Source organism: Mauremys mutica, chromosome 5 (assembly GCF_020497125.1).
Source record: "Mauremys mutica isolate MM-2020 ecotype Southern chromosome 5, ASM2049712v1, whole genome shotgun sequence".
NCBI classification, from domain to species: Eukaryota; Metazoa; Chordata; order Testudines; family Geoemydidae; genus Mauremys; species Mauremys mutica.
The window spans coordinates 35,920,306-35,945,704 of record NC_059076.1 but is presented as its reverse complement, the minus strand read 5'-3'; the positions used below and the strand labels follow the sequence as shown (position 1 = coordinate 35,945,704).

At 39.1% G+C, this 25,399-nt stretch overlaps 1 protein-coding gene across 3 annotated transcripts in view; it reads right to left on the bottom strand.

Annotated features, from left to right (window-relative positions):
- Nucleotides 1–25,399, bottom strand: part of TBCK (TBC1 domain containing kinase) — a 167,873-nt gene that overhangs the window by 65,572 nt on the left and 76,902 nt on the right. For all 3 annotated transcript variants that reach the window (XM_045018236.1, XM_045018237.1, XM_045018235.1), the window contains exons 20-22: nucleotides 24,147–24,232; nucleotides 15,060–15,096; nucleotides 12,613–12,774 (exon numbers count right to left, since the gene is read on the bottom strand). In XM_045018236.1, the coding sequence (XP_044874171.1) occupies nucleotides 12,613–12,774; nucleotides 15,060–15,096; nucleotides 24,147–24,232 (285 nt within the window). The remainder of the gene's footprint in view (nucleotides 1–12,612; nucleotides 12,775–15,059; nucleotides 15,097–24,146; nucleotides 24,233–25,399) is intronic.

The window sequence follows — 25,399 nt, the reverse complement described above, 5'->3', positions numbered from 1 at the left end:
GAAATATTGGAACCAGGACTGACCCCCTGAAGGATCCCACTAAATACACCTTCCCAGTTTGATAATGAACCATTGATAACTACTCAGAGTATAGTCTTTCAACCATTTAATAGTAATTTAATCTAAACGAAATTTTCCTGGTTAGTTTATGAGAAAGTCATGTGGGACTGAATCAAAAGTCTTACTAAAAATCATGATATATCACATCTACTGGTCCCTCCCTATCCACTACGCCAGGAACACTATCAAAGAAGGAAATTAGACTGGTTTCATACAATTTGTTCTTGACTTAATCCATGTTGGCTATTCCTTACAACCCTATTATCCTCCAGGTGCTTACAAATTGGTTGTTTAACAATTTGTTCCAGTGTCTTTCCAGGTTTCAAAAGTTAGGCTGACCAGTCTGTAATTCCCAGTGTCCTCTTTGTTCCCCTTTTTAAAGATAGGTACTATGTTTGCCCTTCTCCAGTCTCCTCACCTCTTCTCCACAAGTTCTCAAAGATAATTGCTAATGGTTCTGAGATTATTTCATCTAGTTCCTTATATACCCTAGGATGACTTTCAAAAGGCCCTGCCGACTTGAATACATCTAACTTATCTAAATATTCTTTAACCTATTCTTCTCCTCTTTTGGCTTGCAATCCTTCCCCCTTATGGGTAATATTGCGTTGAGTATCTAAGCAACATTAACCTTTATAGTGAAGCCTGAAGTGAAATAGGCATTAAAACACTTCAACTTTCTTGATGTCTACATTTATTAGCTTCCTTCTCTGTTAAGTAGAGGGCTTACACCTTCCTTCATCTTTCTCTTGCTCTTAATGTATTTAAAGGGCCTCTTTTTATTGCCTTTTATGTCCCTTGCTAGGTGTAACTCACTTTGTGCCTTAGCCTTTCTGATTTTGTCTCTACATGCTTCTGCAATTCTTTTGTGCAGATCCTTAGCAATTTGTTCTTGTTTCCACTTCTTGTCAGATTCCGTTTTGATTGTCAGGTCATTAAAGAGTTCTTGATGGAGCCATACTGGCCTCTTACTACTGTTCCTTTCTTTCCTTTGCACCAGGATATTTTGTAGTTATGCTTTTATTATTGTCTCCTTGAGAAACTGCCAACTTTCCTGAACTCCTCATTCCCTAAGGTTTTCTTCCCATGGGGATATGATAGAGGTATATACAATCATGAGTGATGTGGAGAAAGTAAATAAGGAAAAGTTATTTACTTGTTCCCATAAAACAAGAACTAGGGGCCACCAAATGAAATTTATGGGCAGCAGGCTTTAAACAAATAAAAGGAAGTTCTTCACACAGCACACAGTCAACTTGTGGAACTTCTTGCCTGAGGAGGTTGTGAAGGCTAGGACTATAATAATGTTTAAAAAAGAACTGAATAAATTCGTGGAGGTTAAGTCCATTAATGGCTATTAGCCAGGATGGGTAAGGAATGGTGTCCCTCTGTCTGTCAGAGGGTGGAGATGGATGTCAGGAGAGAGATCACTTGATCATTACCTGTTAGGTTCACTCCCTCTGGGGCACCTGGCTTGGCCACTGTCAGTAGACAGGATACTGGGCTAGATGGACCTTTGGTCTGACCCAGTACAGCCATTCTTACGTACTGCTCTCTCTCTCTTTTTTCTTAGAATTATGAAATCTATTATTTCATGATCATTTTCAACCAAATTGCCTTCCGCTTTCTGAATCACAACCAATTTTTCCCTGTTGCTTAGAATCAAGTCTAAAATAGATGCTCCCCTGTTTACTTCCTCCACTTTCTGAAACAAAAAGTTGCCCCAATACATTCCAAGCACTTTTTGGAAATTTTGTGTTTTGCCAGATTATTTTTCCAAAATATGTTTTGGTATTTAAAATCCCCCATTACTTCAAGGTCCTGTGTTTTGGATATTTCTGTTGTTTGTTCTAGAAAGGCCTCCTCCACCTTCTCTTCCTGATTTGGCTGTCTATAGTAGATCCATATCCTGATGTCTCCCCCATTTTTACCCCTTTTATCTTTACCTAGAGATTTTCAATTGGTCTGCCTCTCACCCTCTGGGCCTCAGAATAAGTGTATGTTGTTGATGTATAATGCAACACCGCCTCCCTTTTTATCCTGCCTGTCCTTCCTGAACAAGCTACACCCCCACCCATACCAATATTTAATTTGCAATAAAATCAATGAATGGCTACCATAAACCCACAGAAGTAATGAACAGTGTCCATCTGTAAACATATTTAGTCAGAGACTTTCTAGATATTTTGTTCACATCACTTTACAATTTAATCAAGGCCATCTTAGATAAGCTTGTAATCGTAAGGAAACCTCAGAATTAGTGCTGTTCATTGAGTGAAAGAGATCTAGAACAGGACTCAGATGCTGACAGGAGGTCCCAGGTCACTTGGATAAGAGTCTCAAAAGTTCTCTAATTCCATGTATTACTTATGCCTGATACAGTGTTACGTACAAGAAAACCCATCAAGTTAGAGAACTGACCTTTTTTCTTGCAGACTGAACAGGTTAAGGCTGCTGCTCTGCTTTAGTTCCTTCTATTGTGCCTAGACACTACAGCAAAATATAAATTAATACCAAATGATGGTCCAAGGCCCTTGCAATCACTAGCACAGCACTGTGCAAAAAAGGTTGAGCAGTGATGAAATAAGCAAAAACTGATTCTTTCCGTCTCACAAAAATTACAGCAGACCCTGAAACATAAGAAGCAAACTCTGTTGGGTAAGTGTTCCATCACCTCTATTCCTAGGTTCCACCTGGCCCTCTGTAGGTGTCTTAACATTTGGTGGAATGGTATCATCTCTCCTGGAACCTTTTCACTAATGATCTGCCCAATAGTCAATTTCTCCACAACTTTATTTCAACGAAGTTGACTGAGCCCATAATGGCTACTGGGATTTTTACACTTCTCCATTCCAGGAAAACCATTGTCTGCAAGGATTACTGTTGGGGCTGGTTACTAGCAAGCATATCAATGATTTGGGGACCTGCAGAACAAGATATGAAAGGTATACAGTGGGGAGAGGAGAAACTGAATAGTCTCATGAGGTTTTAGGGAGGAAAGAGTTTGATCATTTCTTTGAGTGCAGGCTTCAGTTTCACAGACTGGAAAAGTAAAGCAGAAAAGTTAAAGTGACTTAGGAGGGAGTTGGTGTTAGAATTTAGAATAGAATGCAGAAGACTTTGTTTTTCAGTCCTTTGTTTAGCCTAGAGTCACAGGCTCCCTCTCACACTGCTGTGCTGCTCCCACTTTAATATGATTGTTAATTTTTTGTGACAATAGACACTCTCTCTTTATCCATGACAAACACAAAAAATTGCAGTGAAATACAGATATATAAATTCCAGCAAGGAATTTTAACACCGTAACACTACAGCTGCCTGAGCCCAAACACATATTTAGAAGGAAAAAAGACATCTCACAATGTGAGTTAAATGTGCTTTCTATACAGTACTTTCTGGAAACACTCAACCTAGTTTCTTAGAGAAACCTCAAAGCATGTGCTTTTCAGGTTATACATAGCACCTTTCCCATGTACTTAATCTCATTTAGTTACAGCTGTTGTGGTTAAAATCATGTCAGTAATTTCTGTTCTATTTGTGTACTAATACACAGAACTGGTGACACTGTCAATGTCATCTTCCTGACAGGATTCACTGTAGCTGTATGTTACTTTCACAGTGAGATCATTCTGACACTCTTCTCAATATGGAAATACAGTACTAAAGTCTCATTCAGGAGAAAAACATATGACTTCATATATTTATGTAATAAACCAACAAACATTCAGAGTAATGAAGATTTAAATAATGAATATATTATGGACCTGCTCTATTGGCACAACTCCCATGATTACAACGGAACAAGAATAGATTGCAAACACTTTAAAAAAATCATTTCAGTAAGGAACTGAACCAGGATCAATGCGCCTAAAAAGTTAATGAAACAGAAAATGGGGAAGGAGGAGTAAGGGGAAGGAAGACTTTTCTGAAATGTTTCTGTTGTCAAAATCACCTACTTTTCAGCAAAATTAACCGAAATCAAAGTAACAAGAAATTTTCTTCTCTCTACCCATGCCTAGGGCTACCGATAGGTTTGACGGCTTTCACTTTCCACGTTTTGTTGGCTGTGCATGTTTTGTTCCTTAGCCCTAATAAATCGATGTCACGTATCCCAGGGGTTTTCAACATTTTTCTTTCTGGGCCCCTCCTTCCCACTAACATGCTATAAAAATTCCATGGCCCACCTGTGCCATAACAACTGTTTTTCAGTAGTTTAAAAGCCCGGGCTGGCATTAAGGGGCAGCAAGCAGAGCAATTGCCCAGCACCCCACGCCATAGGTGGCCCTGTGGCAGAGCAATTGCCCTGGCCCCAGCGAGTCTAATGCTGGCACTGCTCTCTGGTTTATTTTGGCAGCCCCCCTGAAACCTGCTGGTGGCCCACCAAGGGATCCCCGGTTGAGAACCACTGATAATTCCATTAACACATTCTTCCTTTTGCTATAAAGAAAATGCAGAGCTAGTATCAAAACAGGAGAGATGTAACCTGCTCAACAAGAGCTGTTTTAAAGAAGGCTCTAGCTACGTAATGACTTTTTCCTTGTTTACTGTCTACCTACTTTGTCTACTGTTTACCTACTTTAAAACGAATATACCTTTTAGCTAGAGCTGTCTTTTAGAAAAGAGTATACATGTGATTTTTTTTCTGCCAGTAATAACTACACAGTAAAAGCAGCACAAATAAAAATAAAAGAATGGATGTTTCTTTAATGTTTTTCCTTTGCTTTTTAATCCCATCATATTGAAAGCTATAAATAGAGCTGCAAGAACATCATGTAGCTACAAGTGGAAAATGTGAAAAATTAAAGGAGTTGCAGCTTCAGGTAAATTTACATCAATCTTGCAGGCTTTGACACTACAGAACATCCTTGGTGAGCAGGTGTGCACTAACAAATCGCTCTGCTCCTGTACCAAAGCCAGCTCTCCACTCCATTTCTGCCAGCAAGTCATAAAAAGGAATTTTTGGTAGATATGCATGGTTTCTATTTCACAAATACGATTATTTATCAGTGATGAATCTTCATAAATTGCTTTATAAACATGCCCACAACTTGCATCTCAACAAAGCCATCAAACAAAAAAAAGTTACTGGGAACATGTGGGACCAAGATGTTTTCAAAAATATCAATCCAGACTGTTTCTTCTTCTTGAAACGGAAAAATAAAGAATGCAGCATTTTTTGTTGTCTTATAGTCTGATGGTTGTTGTCTTTCAATCTAATTTTTTATATGAAACTACCAAAGTATAGTAGTATACCATGGCTACTGCATGCGTATGTATTTGATAGAGTCCAAAATTGTTTTTTTCTTCACAGGTATACAGTCATTTGGTAGAGCAGGATAGCGCCACTAACTCTGAGACAATCACCTTGCAAAACGTTTTGCACAAGAGGCAAATTTCTTGAGCTTGGGAACATTATTTCGGAGATGCCTGTCGTGACTGCATAGTTAAGGTGTGACAAGAGCTCCATTATTAAAAGACTTGTTCTAATCTTCTCTTCCCTTTGCCCCTGAATCTAAAGGAGGAAATTTTTAAAGATTTTTTAAAAAATGTAGTATAAAAAGTTTAAATAAGCCCTTTTAAAAAAAGTAAAAATACTGTCATGATTCTTCAACCCCTAACTTGAAAATTAAATACTCTATAAACTTCAAACTTCTCACATATGCAGATTTCTGCACAATATACAGGCATTTATTAATATAAAACAATCTTCAGTGTTATTGATTAGAGCTACACTAGCTGCTTAGAGTGTTGCATTTTAATTACCTCACAATTAAAATCTTAATTCTTATTGGGGAAATTTTCAAAAGGCAGAAAAGGAAGTTGGGCACTCATCTGCCACAAACTCAATGGGAGCTGGGCATTGGATAGCTGCAGTGATGAGCTGCCAAAATCTTAACAACCGGTTCCCTATAAAAAGTTCTGATTTAAGGGGGAGGGGGAGGAGACATACTCGTGGGGCCGGAGAACCCTGCAGGGCCTGGAGCAAATTGCCCCACTTGCCCCCCCCCTTACCTTGCCGGCAGCTCAAAGCAGCAGGACGACTCAGGAGCTCAGTTGAGCTGCCCAGCTGCTGGCCACGCTGCAGCTCTGTGGGGTGGGGGGGGGGGAAGAGAGATCCTCGTGGGGCTGAGGGCCCGGGGCAAATTGCCCCACTTCTCCCCTCCCCCCCCCCCGCAGCCCTGGAGCTCGCAGCCCCTCCCCCCTTACCTTGCTGGCAGTCCAGAGCTCAGCTGAGCTGCCCAGCTGAGCTGCCCAGCTGCTGGCAACGCTGCGGCTCTGCGGGGTGGGGGAAGCGGGGGAAGGCCCGGGGGAGACATCCTCGTGGGGTCGGGGGCCCTTGCAGGGCCCGGGCCAATTGCTCCACTTGCCCCCTCCCCTCTGGCCAGCCCTGGAGCTTGCAGCAACTCCCACACACACACACACCTTGCCGGGCCGCTCAAAAAGCAGCAGCAGGACGACTCCTGAGCTCAGCTGAGCTGCCCAGCTGGTGCCGGTGGCTGACCATGCTGCAGCTGGGGGGAAGCGGGGGAGAGGCCGGGGGGGCCTCATCCTCCCCAGCTGGGAATCCTGGGAGCAACAGGATGGTCCGGCCCGTGGACCAGAGTTCTTTGCCCACCCCCTGGCCCTTTAACAACCGGTTCTCCACAGAGGTCTAATTTTAGCAACCGGTTCTTGGGAACCGGTGGGAACCGGCTCTAGCTCACCACTGGATAGCTGTCTGTGCCTTTGACAGACTTTTGCAGTTAGACCTGGGTCATGGATAGGGGTGAGCAGAGGATGTCCAGGAAGACAGGAAATTATAAGTTAGGTTGTGGCTTACCACAAGGGAGAGATTCTCACCATAAGGTGTGCAGCCAAGCTCTGATGTGCAAGTATCTTTAGTAGCTAGTTCTGGTTCCGTCAGTGAAAATGTGCATGTTAGAATTGTTTATGTAACCTCGGTTTAGAATTTCCATAGTTTTTTAGTATTTGGGTTCTTTTAGAGCTGTGAGATCTATCTAGGTGTTTATTCGGCCCTCACCACCAATGCACCGAGCATCTATGGTAAGTCAATTTTTGAACAACAGTTAGCAGCTTTAACTACATCCAATTATTAATATTCGAATAACTGAGTTTCTGGAGGAATGACCTATTGTCATGATTCATGGCTAGCTGAACCTTTGACCCTTCTTCGGTCTCTCTCTGAGTGCACCCCCTTCAGTTTTAGGCCTTGTGTCTGCTAATGACATTACTCAATATATGCATATACAGTAAAAAAATAGTAGCCTGGTCAAGATACAGTAATAATAAATTACAGGCAACTCCAAATCCATCACACCTATATTAAGGCTTCACAGTTAAGCACTCTAATGCCAAAGCTGTGTTTATCTGTACAACCTTATCTCTGTCTCCTTGTGCATACACACCATTGGATATTCTGGAATTGAATTGTTCTAAATCTCAAATTCTCACATTCTACAAACAAAACAAGAGTTTGCAGCTGAAAGGTTGGCCTTGTTTTTTGGTCAATTGATGTTTTTCTGATGCTTACATTATTGGAATAAATAAGAAACCCAGGGACCTGTGTTGCACTAAAGTCGCAAAAAGAGAAGAGGACTTTTGCATATTTGTATGTTCTTTCTGAAAGCAAGCATTGGAGTAGGCAGAAAGACAACATAAAATGCATAAACATTCCCATAAACTTAAACTAAGTTAATCTAATTTTATATATATTGTACCAGCCTTGTCAGTATCCCTTTAAAACTAGATATTCCAGTCAGGATACATGGTAGTTCAAAAAAAAAAAAAATCTGGTCAGAAACTTGTAACACTAATTACTAACATATGAGGAAATTACTATTACGCTAAAACTGCATAGATTACCAAAGAATGTGAAGTGCTTATTGACTGGTCACAAATTTGCTGCTCCTACAAAATTGCAATACTAACGTTAATTACAAGTCTTATGAATAACATGATTGACTTGCTCAGAAAATAAAAAAGTCCACCTTGAACTAAGTAGCATAGTCATATCTAGTTTGTGTTCTGCCTACAATTATAGGCATAGAAAGTTAGAGAATGAGACAGAAACCCTAATAAGCTGACAGAGTTGTCAGAAACTGTAGGAGACAGGTCTGCCCAAAATGCTAGACATGCATGCATGCAAGTATAGGAAAAGGGGATGGATAACAGTGAGCTTGGGATGCTGCTTGTTGGTTACAAGACAAGAAATTCTGGGAGGAAATGGATGAGCCAATGAAATGTGTTTTGATGACAAATATGTACTGTCCTAATCAAGAATATGGCTAGCACCTACCCTTACAATAAGGCCAAATATCTGTGTGGGGGTTATTTCCAACATTTTAATTTTTTCTTGTCTTGAGGTAAACACTGTAATGTTATGGGTTCCATTAGTAAGATCAGTGTTCAGATAGTTTAGCTTAGAGTATAATGCTGTCAGATGCAGGATTCAAAACTTTAACAAACTGTGATATTACACAATACAGGCTCTCTCAGTGCTGTGGCGTCTTATGGTTTACTATAGGTATTATTTGAGTAATGTGATATAAACTGCTTGACAGCTGTAAGAACTGAAAGCTTACAGACAAGCAAAAGAGCAATACTCATTTTTAGAACAAAATACAGAAGGATGAAATCAGACTTTTTTAAACCCTTTACGGAGGAACAACTCCCTTCATATACAGTCAATTTCAAATGACTGTTAGAAACAAACACTTAATGCATTTACAAAGATGGATTACCAAATAAAACTCTCAAACCCTAAAATGTGATTTACTGGTGGTATGTTTCCAAAATTAAAGTATTTTTAATTAGCCTGTTTCTCTCTCTGCTCAGAAAGGTTAACTTTACTTTGAAGCCATATGATCTAAACTGCATAAAATGATTAGATAACTTCAGTTATAAATAGATCTCCCAAAAAATACCAAGCACCGTCCATCATAGGAAACAATACACAGCCAACACATCAAGAAAGTCATTGCCTTTGTAAAGTTTTCAGATAATTTTCAAGTATCATATAGTGACACGCTGTACCTCAAAGTATCACCCTGTAACGCCCATATCTATCATTTATATATGGGTATGATATTTCATACGAAACATGCCATGTAAGACATCATATGAAAGGTCATGATCTGCTGAAATGAATGTACACTGGTCAGACTTCTGACCAGGGCAAGATGGTACAGTTCTGGGGTGCAAGGTTGGGAGCTTAGGAGATTTAGTTGGGGATTGGTCCTGCTTTGAGCAGGGGGTTGGACTAGATGACCTCCTGAGGTCCCTTCTAACCCTAAGATTCTATGATTCTATGATTTGCTGGTGCCTTTTACTGCATGATTCATGAGGGGTTTGGGGAGCATTCATGCAATTTAGCAGGGCGTGGGGCTCCACATGCTGTTGTACCGAGTGATAACAGCACCTGGAGGGGTTTGCTGCTTGTCACTAGCAAAGCACGGTGAGAGATAGGCTGGAGAGTTAAGAGGGCACAGTGGAACCCCAGCTCCAGGTTGCAACGCAGGGATCCTGTCTCACACAGAGGATGGCATTACATATGCCCCTCCTTTTACTGGCATTGTTAACTTTCCCAAACAGCTATGGAAACTGCATTATTACTCACTGGCCTGGGGAAGGTGGCTTCTGCTCTTGGGGGTTAGACTAGATGGCCCTTGAGGTCCCTTCTAACCCTATGATTCCATAATTTAGATATAGAATACAACTTCAACTTCATTCATGTCTGCCCATATTTAATTTTGCCTCAAGCTGCCACAAACGCCCATGAGCCTAGTCATAGTTCACTGACTGCCAATATGGGTATGTTAATAAATCTTAATTATGACATATCCTTGCTAAATGCAGTGTATCACATTATACCAAGCTACTTGTTAACAGAGTTTTATTATTAATTTTTCTGATGTTACTGGAGGAACCAAATTGCAGTAGCATGGTAACATGTCAGGTAACCTCTGAGAAGCATTTTAAAAGGAGGAATAGGTGATAACAAACGCAGGTTGAATGAGTTGGGGTTTTTTGTACCATAGAAAATATTGTAGGTAATAACACAGTATAGCTTAGAGTTCTGAAGTGAATTCAAAACGCAACCCAAATTAGCTTCTGAAAAAAAAACCCAACAGTAAGAATCATAAAGACAGACAATATCAGCATTATTTGGAAATAAAATACACCATTAGTGTAGCTAAAAACTTAAATAATCAGTATCTTCTCTTAACATGTAATGATTATGGTTATATGTCTGACTTTCCTACATAATTCTTATTTCTGGTTTAAAGGACTAGCCTCATTATGCTCTTAGTCACCTGTATGCCTCAAGCAGGGTATTCATTATTTTGATTGAAATAACCTTTATGCCAGGGCTGAAATTTTTCTGAGACTAATTCATAGACAACTTTCACCTAAAACTGGGTCACTCTGAGGAAAAAAAAATTACACTGTTTAACACATCTGCAATAATTTCAATCTAAAATCAGTTGTTACTCAGCAGCCTAAAATTCCTTAATGGCTTATCAGGCTGCCAATGAAAATGACTTGCTTTCCAGTGTAAGTCTATTTTATTGCTCCTCAAAGTTGTAAGATTGTAGTGTTTTAACATTTTCTTGTTTATAATTTAAATAAAAACTCCCTGAGTTCTCAAAATCTGTATATTAATAACAAAGGGTCACATATTCTATCCAATGCACTCTTACATAGCACTCTTACAGGCACCTTTGGAGCACCAAGGGTTTTCAGCAACAGTTACTATTAATAGAGCTCTTCACATATTATGGTTCTAAATATGTATTTTTAATCTTCAAAAACAGGTTCAGATGTTTCATATAGTCTCTTTTTTTTTTCCAGTATATGTACATTGGTGACTCCTTATCTCTCTGAATAGAAAGCCAAGTAGTAATTCCTGGTGTAGTCTATATTTAATGTGTTCTAACACAGGGTGTGATGGACAGCGTTCTTACTTGACGTATCAAATATTTTATTATAAAATTAGTAAAGTTTTAAAAGTGCTTTGAACATAACATATTTATGGTTTCTGGAAATCTTGCACCACACAAAATAAATCACAATAATCCTAAATAATGTCAGGGTCATAAACCATAAGATTAGACAATATTTCAGTATATAGTACTTTAAATCTTCAAAAATCCTTACAATACTCCATAATTTGAAAATGGTTATCATAAAAAAAGAGTCATAAGCATATTTAAGGTCTACAGTACTATGAAAACTGATAACTTCTTATTCATACACAATGCTATTAGAATGTACAGTATACCTATAAGAACATAAAAACAATTTATTTGGTTTAAGATTAATTGAAATATATACTTAAGATACACTCAGGGAAATAAATCAGGAGAAATGACCAGGGCAAGAAAGTAATTAAAATATTTTTGAACTGAGCTCTAGCCAAAGCATTTAGCCAAACAGCTACAGAATGGGAGAAGGAGATCCTTTGAACTGGCCCACACCTTCCAGAACTTCAAAGGATATTCTTAAACTTTAAGAAAGGCATTTGAATTGACCAAGAATGCAGAAGGAAATTAAAATATAATATGGAACAGGATATCAAATTAAATTAAGGTTTACATAAAATCTGATTTTGTTCTTGTTTCTTTAAAAAAACAATTTTTATTTAACCTGCAGCTCCCTGTTTTGAGTTTAGTATCTGAAAGCCCTGATCCTGTAAATACTTATGAATTTACTTAATCTTATTATTGTGAGTAGTCCCGCTGATTTCATTTGCTCACAGTAGTAAAGTTTTAAGCATGTGTGTGTTTATAGGACTGGGGTATTCATGATAAAATTAATAGTTAATTAATAGTGAATAAAGTTTTTGCTCAGAAGTAAGGTTGAAGCCTCATGCTGGACTGTTATATTTTCAGGAGACACAAGTTGTTTGTACTGAGCTAAGTCACATCAATATCCATTGAATAAGAGGGCAGAGCTGCTGACCAGCGGCTAAAGGAACCTGGAGTAGCCTGCACTTCTATGTAAACAGTCTCTTATAAGTTTTGAATTTCAAGTGCAGACTGCTTTAAACAGTGCTTCTTTATTGGCTTTTAAATTACTTTTTGTATTTCTGCTCTAGTGACTGCTTCCGTAGCAAGAAATGTACTCCTGAAGGAGGGAAGGATAGAGCTAACATCATATAATGAAATAACCACAGTAATACCATATGGAGCAAAGCTGAATGCGTAATTCATTAAGGATAAATTTGACTAATTGTACCACTTCCTGTTTGTGGTATGTCAACCAGTGATTTAAATTTTCCAATTCATTAACTATTTTAAATTATTCTAAACTTGACTGAGTTCTCCATGCTTTACTGGAACCCTGATAATGGACCTTACCCAAGCACCACTGAAGACAATGGAGACTTTCTTGACTTCAGTGGGCTGTGATCCAGGCCCCAAACACTCTATCATAGGTTCACAAAAGCCTAATTTTCCAAACCTATAAAAGATTTGACATAAACATACACACGTTCAACAGAATGCTTAAAAATAGGACACCAGAAAAGAAAAAAAATGGCCATTTATATACCTGGTAAATCTGAAAAGAGCAAAATGCATTCATTGAATCCATTAGCCAGAAGCCGGTCCCGCAGTTGCTGCAGAATAGCCACTCCAATACAGAAAGGGAAGGAAGAATTGCCAAGCAGTAATGTATCCCACAGATGAAAAATCTTGTGCAGTGGAAAGACGTCTGCAAGATGTCACAGGCAACAAAATATTAATTATAACAAACAATGTTAAGGTTTAAAAATATACATGACTAACCTTCTGTAAGTTTTAATGTTGCCTCAAGGTTACTGCTTTTTAATTTGGGAACAAACAAGACTAAACTTGTTTAGCTACAAATTTGTTTTCATATGTAGATTTATTACTCCCTATGGCAATCAACACTTCATTTCAATATTAAATATCTACTTGTGTGGATTATTTTCTTTTCTGGTCCTAAGTACACACTTTAGTGATATTTCTCTCTCTTTTGGAACCATCTGTAATTATGCATGAGTATACTACTGGAGGTGGGGAGAAGGGAGAGTGAAAAACAAATGTATGCAATACTTCTTAGCTGACTGAGCTTTCAGAAGCAATTTTTCTCCTTTGAAGACATTCTGAACCTTTTCTTTCAGGAAAAAAGGACTAATGGCAATCTGTGCATAAAATACTCTGGATACCTTTATCCTAATCCAACATGCTTAAATAATTTTATTAACAACTATTTGTGATTAGAGGAAAAATGGGTAGAATTGCTAGGCTCACAAAAGGTTTAACTGAATGGACCAATAGTAGTCAATAGACAACACTGCTTTATTTCACAGGCAATCTTTAACTCTTTGATATTTCATCAGTATATAAAACTCACATTCTTTTCCTAATAGGAAAACTGATCAATTATTTTTTTAAATAACTCCAATACCATCTGATATGAAATTGGAAAACATATCTCAGAGGGGAAGAGGAAGTATATTGGATTATTCCTACTTTACAATTGAAAGAATGCATTATCTCCATATAGAATCATCTCCATCATTTAACCTTTCCCAGGTACAATACTCCTTTTGTCCAATGAACAACATAAAATCATGGTAGAGTAGTAACAGATCTGTGTAATAGTAAAGTACTGGTTTATACAATTAAGGTGTATTTACATATGCTGGCCTTTAACACAACAAAGTCGCTATCATTTTCTCACTTCAAAAAAATTGGCTCTATTTTTTTTAAAATGTGACAAATTATATATGAAAGGGCTTCCTCTTTCTGTACTGATCCCTGGTTTCAGGAATAAGAAAAAGTACCAGTTGTCATGAAATCTATTTAGAGCAGGGGTGGGCAAACTATGGCCCGTTTTAATCCGGCCCTCGAGCTCCCGCTGGGGAGCGGGGTCTGGGGCTTACCCCGCTTGGGTGCTCCAGTCGGGTAGCGGGGTCTGGGGCTTGCCCCACTCTGTGCGGTTCCCAGAAGCAGCGATATGTCCCCCCTCCAGCTCCTATGCATAGGAGCAGCCAGGGGGCTCCGCACACTGCCCCCACCCCAAGCACTGCCTCCACAGCTCCCATTGGCCATGCAGGCAGCACGCAGAGCCGCCTGGCCACGCCTCCGCATAGGAGCCAGAAGGGAGACATGCTGCTGCTTCTGGGAGCTGCTTGAGGTAAGCACTGCCCTGAGCCTGCACCCTGACCCCTTCCCGTGCCCCAAACTCCTGCAACAGCCCTGATCCTCCTCCTGCGTTCCAAACCCCTCGTCCCAGCCTGGAGAACCCTCCTACACCCCCAACCCCTCATCCCCAGCCCCACTCCACAGCCTGTACCCCCAGCCGAAGCCCACACCCCCCCCGCACCCTAACCCTCAATTTTGTGAGCATTAGTGGCCCGCCATACAATTTCCATACCCAGATGTGGCCCTCAGGCCAAAAAGTTTGCCCACCCTTGATATACAGTATGACACAACAGAGATCTATAAAATCAGGAACAGTATGGAGAAAGCGAATAGGGAAGTGTTACCTCTTCACATAACACAAAACTAGGGATCACCTGATTAAATTAGTAGGCAGCAGCTTTAAAACAAACATAAGGCAGTACTTCTTGACATATTGCAGTGGAATTCATTGCCATGGATACTGGGATGTATAACTTGGTTTAAAAAATAATTAAATAAGTTCATGGAGGATAGGTCTGTCAAATTACAACTAGGGGAAGCCTGAACACGTAACTGAGATCTCTGAAATGGGAGTTGTTTTCTCCCCTAAAGCTGGAAGAGGCTGGTTTTCTCATAGATGCATGGAACTGAAAAGACTGGTTTTCAGTGTACAAAACTGAAGCCCAAATGGACTCAAGTTAACCTGGGGTGAAGTTGAACTAGCCATCTAGGAGTGAAGGCTCTATATTCTTCCCTTTTAAACTGAAATGTATATTGTATAGAGAAATGGGAGAAGTTAAACATATAGTGTTTATATTGAACCAAAGGAAAAAAATATATACTTACGTGTAAACATTGTGAGAAACCAAGGAATAGCGTACAGCTACAAGAGGAAGAGAAGGGATAAAAAACACATTTTGTTATGAGCTGAAGGCCTTGTCAAGGTTGATTTTCTATTACATTTAAAGGTGTATAGCATATCAAGTTTCAGTGATAAGACCATTTTCACATAAATGTAACTTACAGAAAACTTCACATTTGGGGCTGAATTTTCCTTTGCTTAAAGAGGTTTTTGTTTGTTTACAAAAGGCTGAGCAGAATCATTTCATCCACTTTTAAGTTTAATTGAAAATTAAAAAAACAAACCCTTGTTTTATTAAATGGTCACAATTCCCATCCCACTTACACATACAGATAACTCAAAAATGACTGATCTTGGACATCTGAAAATTGGCATTCAACGAATCTTCATTGAAGAGTACATAGCCAACTATGAAAAACAAAATACTTTAGATAATGAAGTTATGAACAACAGGAAATTGTTCCATGCAGCAGAACATTCAGCAAGATGTGGGTATTCACACTTATTCAGAAGAGCACGGGGCATATCTGCTTTGCTTTTTTTTCTTTTTCCCTTCTTCCTGTATGGACATCTATTAAATGTGATCCTAATGTACCAAGTGTTCATTTTTCAATGAACGGCAACAGGTACAATTCAGGCTTAAGGACTTAAAGCACTTACCAGTGTATTGTATGCTATTAGCAGTTTAGGTACTTATTCCTAAAGTTTATATCATGTGAAGGATTTGAGGTGGCGCAGGCACTTATTATGCTATGAGGCATCTTAAGCATTTATGCTGCCTTAAGGGCTTTCTGGGCTGTAAAAACTTTATGCTACTGTAAGGCTTTCAAACAGTTTACATTATGCATGTATGGCACTGTAAATATGAAAGGCAGTTAAAAAGGTATGCCCTCTTCAGTAACTGGGACAGTTTAGGTGCTTATGCCACTTCAAGCATTTCTTAATTTTAAAGAAAATGCTTACAAAATTAAAGGTAAAAATCTATGTGGATACTAAGTTGAAGTTGCTCAGAAAGTCACTGCAAGTCAGAAATGCAAAAGTTAAAATTCCAATATCAAATTTAACTCAACTGAACTGTACATATGCAGTATTTTTCCATTTCTGCTGAGGTTCTTTTTAGTTAAATGTATAGCTTAGTATTTACGTCACGAAATGCAGAAGTTAGTGCTGCTAATGAACCTTCATTTTGCATTTCCTTATGTCTAGTGACTAAATGAACACACTTAATATTGCAGTAGTGTTTTTTTGTTTTTAATACACTCTTAACTGGGTCAGTTAACTGGTGTTGTTGAACTGATGAATGTATGTACATTGCAGTACTCTTTGGATAGAGCTCTCCAAAATTTATTGTAATAGCTACTCTAGGTGTACCTTTCTTCTAACCAGCTATTCATAACAGTGGCAGAAAAGCTGAGATGACTAAACTTGCCAGTATTTTCAGCATTTGCACAGGTCTTTATGAATGGACCTTACTATATGGAAAGGTTCAGTTTCTGATGGTAAAAATTCGTCTACCATTGTTGATGTGATACACCAGCACAATCTACTTCCACACATGTATTTTTGTAAAGCATTCCATCAACAACTTCATATTCCCCACTACCATCTGAAAAGCCTGCAACAGTGCTTGTGCCCTGCCACCACGTTTGTAATAATTTGTTCACATGCAAGAATGTGCAGTACGTCCACTAGAAAAGAAGCCTTCAGCTCTCTCTTTAGGTATATCTACATGGAGATTAAAGCGCGGCTGACCTGGATCAGCTGACTCAGACTTGCGGGGCTGTGGACTAAAAACGGTTGTGTAGACACTCATGCTTGGGCTGCAGCCTGAACTCTGGGACTCTCCACCCTCACGGAGTCCCAGAGCTTGGGCTCCAGCCTGAGTCCGAATATCCACACAGCAATTATTAAGTCCCGCAGCCCAAGCCACATGAGTCCAAGTCAACTAGCCCAGGCCAGCCGCAGATTTTTATCCCCATGTAGACATACTTTTTGCTTTTGAGATAAAAAATGATCACAGCAAAATACTTGAGTCCCCCTTGTTCATAAATTATTTCATTGAGAACTGGAAGTAGATCAGTTCAGCCTCACGATTTGATTAAAAAAAAAAGGTATTAGCCAAGTAGACTTGCATACATTCAAAATTACACACACAGAATGTAAATACAAACACCTACAGCTTAAGCTGTGTACACATTTTTTCAACACACATAAGAAAAAGAAATATACAAAACTATTGGGCATAACAAAACATTAACATGCTGTAAATATGACAAATAGACAAAAACTTTATCCCTAAAACACAGACCTGGCTACAAACATCATTCACCAATCCTGACAACTACCCAATATGTAAAAAAATTAGGCCAGACAATCTTAAAGTAGCAGGTAGTTATTAGGGAAATTACAATAAGAATTGAAGGGGAAATTATCCTTCTAATATATAATGCTACAACAAGAAGGGGTAGGGATAAGTATAAAAATATTATGATCATTTATCTCCAGTGTTTTTATTGCAAACAAGAGAGAGCTACTGCACTGTTCACTATCCCTCTTTCATGTCTTCTTATTCCACTGTAGCAAGTCAAAAGTGGAAATGAAGATCCAAAAGGAGAACAACATGTATCTGGTTTGAAGTACTTGCCTCACAAACAGGAATTTAAAACAAATATGCTGCCATATTTACATAGTCAAACCAATATACTCAACATAAAAATATTCTTAGTAAATACTGCCCCCTAGCAACACCAGGGAAGAATAACTGCGTTCTAGGACTGGCTAAAACGTTCACTGCAGTGATTTTCAACCTTTTTCCACTGGAGCTCAAACTGCAATGGATTTGCAGGCTGGTGGGTCTCCCTGCATCTTCCCTTCAAATGAGTACTGCTCAGTATTTTTTTAAAAAATTATGCAGTACTCAATAAGAGCAATATTTGAACTTCATAGACACTAAGTCACATGAAAAAAAGATCAGCTGAACAACTTCCACATCAAAAGAGAATTAGTAAAAACAATTAATCAAAATATATACTTTCAATACAACGTAAAAGTACATTTATCTGAGAAACAGCCTGAGATCATGAGTTGAAGTCCCATAATTATCAATGTTTAATAGATAAGGTTGAGTTTAGTTGTACACATAAAAGTAGCGATACAACCACTTTTTTTTTAAATCTATGAAAAATACACCTTATCCTCCCCAAAATTAATGCAATTATCATTTGAACGCACAATGAGTTTTCTGAGAATTTACAAAAAGTAGATTTACGCGTTAGGTATCCATTTTGAGAAGGAAATTCCCAGAAAAAGCTTTGTTAAGGTAGAGTTAAGGTTGTGAGTATCTATCACAATTTAGGAGTAAAATATATTACAGGATCATCATCTACAAAACAACCCAAGTCTGAAGACAATTTTAGTTCAGCATTTTTATTAATTGGCAAGGCAAGTCTTAAAAGAGAAAACTTAATTACTGTAACTGCCAACGTGTGATATACATTTCTTTAAGTAAGTGCCAAATTTACAAACTGAATGAACATATCTACTACACATATTTAGTGTGATTTTCAAACACTCATAACTTTGGTAAATTTAAACATTTTTCCTCACAAACCAAATACTTACAGGAACTTATGAATTGACATACTAGATCAGACCCAAGATCCATCGACTCTCTGTACCCTGTCTCTTACAAAGGCTATTCCAGATGCTTCAGAAAGCATAAGAATCCTAAAGGGGACAAATGTGAGATAGTCTGCCTCCCACATTAGGTCTCCTCCTAAATAGTATAGTTAGAGACTGGCTTAAATCCTGAAGCATCAGGTTTAATGTCCCTTCCAAAGTTTTTATAATTGTGACAACCCTGCATATTCCTGATAGCCATATAAATGTTGAGTACTTTTCTGAATCTTGATAAGTTTTGGCCTCACTGACTTCTTGTGACAAAGTGGAGCCAAGCATAGAGAATTAAAATTACTTGCCCCAGGTTTCCCAGCAATATTGTGGCAGAACGGCAGGACTAAAACTCTAATTTCATGCCTCTTATTTCAGTGCCCTATCCAGATACCGGTAATGAAGGCCCTGAAACTGTAAACACTTATGCACATACTTAATTTTAATTTCTGAGGCACTGTGTAAGTGCTTAAATGAACTATTCATATGCTTAAAGTTAAGCACCTGCATAAGTGTTTGAAGGACTGGGGACAGAGTACCCATAAGCAGACAAGATAAATGTAAAGGATTAAACCTAATTCCATCCATCCCCATTTCTCATCCCAAATATGTACATTAAAAAACAACTGCTTTCCTATTAAATGAAAATTAAAAACCAGCCATCAAACACTCATGACTGAATAAGTGTGTGCTTGCAAGAGAGAATAGTATATTTCAGTAAGGACAGTTTAATTCAGGCTTCCAAGGGTAGTTATAAACAAACTGGAAAATAAAAAGAACGAAAAATACGTTGGCAACAGTGTTCTTTTAACTCTAGTTAAATAAAGCCTTATTATAGACACCTCCTGCATATCACTGAATCCAATTTCAGGTGTCTGTCTATGACAGCAGCATTACCAAGATGATATTAAGTAACTGCAGCCAGACCTTGTCATCTCTGTTAATGGCCAGCTGACAACTGTGTCTAGCTTCCATTATTTGCAGCTGAAAGCTATTCAGAATAATTTATGGATACAGTTTTCCTTCTAGTAACGTGGCTCATTTCCTTGTTTCTCTTCCCTTAAAAATGGACGGATTTTGATGTTAGAATTATTAGCAAAATACAGAACAGATGCTATAAAACATTATATAAGTTCATACTACAAAACAGTGAAAAATAAAAAAAAAACTGTGAAATTCACCTTACGGATATCTCCATTTACATGTAAATCACATAGCCACTGCAATATATTTAATCCAGGCACCACATCAGCTAACAATATTCACAACTATTCAAGCTTCAGCAGCGTTCAATATTCTGAGAGCTACATGACCCAAAGTAAATGGAAGGGTGCCAGGAAACACAATCCTTCCTGCAGCGGGAGCCTGCTTTTCAATGATGAAAGATTAATCAGGGTTTACTTTGATAGGATTAGTACTCAAGCACGAAACTCTGGTTCGGATCTCATTACTGAAGTGCATATCCTTCACCTTGATGGATCTGGGCTGTCTTGTTACAGGTGCAAAAACACCCCTCTCTCTTACTAATCTAAAAGGCAGAACAGGGAAAAGAAATATTTTGATGTGACAGGTGATTTAGGAAGAATGACTCCTCTTAGGAAGCGCAGCGAGGCTTTAGAAAAGTCAGGGATTGCCAACACATTTATTTGTATGATGCAAATACTTTTTTAAAAAAATGTATAGTTGTGCATCATAATTGGTATATATTTTGGATTCTCTATTCTACTCCCTTCATTTGTCAATTTTCTTAGGCTTCTGGCTCTTTGGGCCTGAGTCTGCCTATGCATCTGTATAGGGACCAGCACAGTGGAGTCTTGATAGTGATTGGGACTCCTGGCTACTACCATAATACAAATAAATAAAAATATGTACAAATAAATGTTGTTTAATTGTTCATCTCTCATCTACAATTTGTCTGAGGGCCCTCAAGAGGCCCGTGACTGGAGTCATTGTCTGAGGAGCTCTGCGGATGGGTTTCTGTAGTGGGTCCATGTAGGATGGTATGGATGGCAATGAGAGGGATAGGCAAAAGAATGGGTCAGGGAACGTACATATGTGCATATTCTATGTTGCTATTCTAATTCACATGCTGAATTAATGGCGATAGTGTGTTTGCATGGCTATGCTACAACCCTTCGCCCCAGCCCCATGTTGGGAGCTTGCATTTTGCTTTTTCAAAGTCCTGTGCATTTCATCTACATAAAACCCTCATTTCTTCCCCCCTTGACACTAGCTTGAAGTGATGCATATGTAAGGTCTTTTATACACCGGAGTAAGTTTTATCCATCTGTGTGTAACCCACTACATTGGCCACTCTCTTCAGCAGACTGGGCATATTATGTTAGTTTTTAAGTGTCGCTATATCCTGTCTCAAATTGGATCATTTATAAACAATCCTGTTTATCTCCCTGAAACAGTTACCAAAAAGAAAAAAAACCTGTACAATAGACTTAATTTATGTTTTCCTGGTAAAACTTGATAATTACATGCATAAGTATACTTTAAATATGAAACTCCTGATCACTTCATGAGTATACACATATTCATACAGAAGTTGTGAATGAAAAAATCAGTTTTGCAAATTTGGCTCTGTAACAGCAGGCCATTTCTGCAAAAGCATTGATTTAACTTTAACATTTTTGAAAGAACATAGTTTCCTGATAAAATTATAATCATGACTGTTCAGAAAATACAGTCCTGAACCAAACATCCTATATTTCCCCTCTTCCCACTGAACCTGTATTCCCCTCTTCCATGGTGAAGATTCCCTTTCTCCCCACCTACACTGATTATTAGAATGTATACTGTCATAAAGCTTGCCACCTATTTTTAACTGTTCTATTTATAACCCGACCAGACTTTTAAAAAGTGCTGTCCATATCAGTTAACAATGCTTCTTTTTACTGTCTTCAATATGTCACCTCAGTACAGGCTTAAGGTATGTCTACAATACAGAGACTATGTCACCATAGCTATGCAGGCATCATCCTGTAATGTTGACGTGGAGTGGTTTGATGGAAATGGTTTTTCCATTGGTGTAGGAAAACCACCTCCCTGGAATGGAAACATTTTTCCATCAACATAGCTGTGTCTACAGTGGGGACCAGGTGAGCATTATTATGTCGATCAGGGGTGTGATTTTTTTCACATCTCTGACCAGTTTAGCTACGTCAACCTAAGTGTAGATCCAAGCCTTAGTCTGTGACAGAAGTTAGCTAAATCTATTACTGGAAACATTCAAATTATAAATCTGAATGAAATGTAACTAAATTTTCTGGACAGGCATTTTATTCAAATGACTTCAGCATTCTAGACTACTGAAAACTGCATGGCGCTCTGGACAAAGGAGAGAATATTTGCGAAGTATGGTGGCAGCTGTGACAAGGTGCTATAATATCAAGAACACCTAGTTCTTCTTTTTAAATGAATACATTCCCCTATGTTTTTTTGCTATTGTGCAGTTCACATTTTCCCATTTGAAGAGACTACTTTCCCTACGCGAATAAAGTTTCTGGGTCAGACACTTTGATTTAATACATTTCCAGAAGGTTCACTGACATACATCTACTCACTAATTTGCAAGAGCTGACATCATGCATTAAAAAGTAAGTAGTCCATGAAGTTTGTATTTAATTAACTTGCACAATTTTTCTATTCCGTTTTCAGTTGTTTCATGGACTAAAAACATTAAATTGTCACTAAATATTCGTGTTTTTTTCCAAGTCAATACTTTTTACATTTTGACCCTGACATTAAAAATAAAAATAAAAAACTTTGTTTTTAATTTGCAGTGGTCAGTGTATTTTATCACTTCTTCACACACTCATTCACTAACTGATTGTAAGCACTATCATTGCATCTTCCATGTCAAGAAAAATTGATATTTTTCTTTTAAGAATTAAGTTGAACCAACAACAAAAAGTTTAACTATCTCATCATAAGTAAGGCTACGATTTTGTCTTGGAGGTCGCCGAAGTCGTGGGGTACCCCTGCCGCCTGAGGCAACGTCCCCCAAGCCGCCGCAGGCAGAGGGGTACCCCAGCAGCTCCCCTGCCACCGCGGCAGAGGACACTGGTAGAGCAGCTCCTTTGCCACCATGGAGGAAGACAGGAGGATTCCCGCAGCTCCACCCCCAGGGAGTGGGCAGGGGGACCCTAAAGCTCTGAGCCCCCCTGAGCTCCCAGCCCCTCAGCATCTGCCCAGTCCCTCCCCATTGTATCATGGATAATTTTAGTAAAAGTCAGGGACTGGTCACAGGCTTCTGTGAATTTGTCTATATAACCCATGACCTGTCCGTAACTTTTACTAAAAATATCCATGACAAAATCTGAGCCTTAATCATAATCCCTTCGAGAAACGCCACCCACCAGAATCAATTGGTAGGGGCCAAGGGATGAAAGGGGAGCAGTCCCAGTAGCAAGGGAGGGAGACACTTGCCAAGGGACAATAAATAGCTCCTACCCTGGGAGTCTCAAGCACCCTTTGGCGAGGAGAAGAGGCATGCTGATTGGCTAGCACTCCCCAGCTCCCAGGATTTAGCTCAAGGCAGGGACCATATGGAGCATCTTTTGGCTCAGTTCAAGCAGACCATTCTACCCACCCAAACTAGGAATGGGAACCTGGCCTGACAGATGCTGTGAGACTATCCCATTGCCTGTTCAGGGGGTTATGAAATAAATTTTTCTCCCATGAGACAACTGGAGGAGGACCATGAAGTTTTTTGCCTTCCTCGCAGCACCTGCAAGCCATAGTGGGTTAAGTAGGAACTCACTTAGTACCTAACTGAGGTACTGGGATGAAGTTGTTTATTTGCTGAAACTTGTGGTCAGTTTCCAGTGCAGTTAAGAGAATAAAATGAACAGTTCCCAGGAAGTGAAAGGCCTGGGATTTTGGTGGTGAGACCTTGTGGTCTTCACTGGCTGAGGTCCCCACCCTGCTGCACCCTCTGTCCCCCTCATGGTAGGGCTGAGTATTGGGGGGTAGGGTGAGGACAGGATACCTTGTGTTATGGGTTGTATGGTAAGGAGTCCTGTAATCCTGGTGCCAGTTACGGGTTATATGATAAGGAGTCCTATAGCCCTCTCTCCCTCCCCCAACCCCGACCCACTTGAGCTAAATAAATGCCTAGTATAAGAGATTATGAGTGATGGCAGGTAGTGTCCCTCCCTTGTGCTGAAATTTAATAAAAGCTGCTGCCTGCCACTTAATGATATGCATGTCTCTGTCCTCATTTTGCCACTGTGTCCACATCAAACTTCCAGTGTCAGAAGTAAAGTTCTTCCGTATGCAACTTTCACTGTGTCAGCAACAATTTAGGAACACCCTATTAGAATTACCCTCTCTTCCTTTTTTCTCCTCTTTGGCTTCATTATACAGCATTTACAAGAACCCTTAGCACTTACATCTGGAATAAAGCCAATTTCATTGAGATGGTTACTTAGCTCTGGGTCATGGAATGCAATCATCTGGGAGAACACTGTCAGGTATTCTGAAATGACAAAAATGTTTAAGATCATTGCCAAAAAAGAGAACAACACACAACTGCACACTTAACTCACACACAAGGAATACATGTACCTGGAACAATATTAATTATGAAGCTTGCACTTTTCTTTATACATGCAACACCATTTTAACTATTATATTATCCATTAGGATTAAATACATTTTTAAAAAGCCATTTTAAGTTTTTTCTCCTCTCCCTGTTTATACCATGTGCATCTTCAACAGTACACAGCTTCTATCACTTCTACACTTAGGCTTGGTCTAACACTAGGAACTTATGGTGTTATAACTATGTCGCCCAGGGATATGGAAAATCCATACCCCTGAGTGATATAGTTATACTGACCTAACCCCCAATGTAGACAGCACTATGGTGACAGAACCAGCTTCTCCTGTCAACATAGCTACCATCTCGCGAGTTCTACACATCAAGCTGAAAGGGATAGTTTAACCCAATTGCCTTAATCATCATTCACATTTAATTTTGGAGGAGCCAAAATGGAAGCTCATCCCCTTAAAGGATTCTCTCCACTTCCTCTCCCTTGCACACAATTTCATTTGCCTTCTATCTGCAAGTGGAGCCTCTCTTAGAATCAGAATCAAGAAACTTTATCCTTGCAATTTCATGACAGGTTGCATTTCTCTTTCCCTTCCACATAGTTCTCAAATTTCCAAACAATGCTGCTGCCTGACACTGCATAACCCTGCCCCTATGGCAGAGATTTCCAGGTTCCTCCATTAAAGGCTCTGCTAAGGCAGCATCTTCATGCCAAGGAGTCATAGCCAGACACCCTTTAATAATAGCTTCTTAATTGAATGGTCAGTAAGTGCTGCTACAGTGCCTTAGAAAGTCCCCAAACTGCTCCCTCCTTAATTTGCAAGCATTCAGTTCACAAATACTGGTATCAGGGCGTGCCTTTTGTTTTGAGTTATCTTCATTCAGTCAACACCCTGAGTTAGCCTAGCTCCAATGAGAGTTCTCACACTGCAAATCAACCCTTGATCTGCACAATGGATCAGCAGCACAGAATGACTGGATTAGCAATATAGGGCTTGATTTCACTGACCAAAAAAAAGATGCATTTTACCCGAGGATAATTAATGCGCATCAGCTATCCCACTGTAAAACATAGTGAATACAAGGCACTTT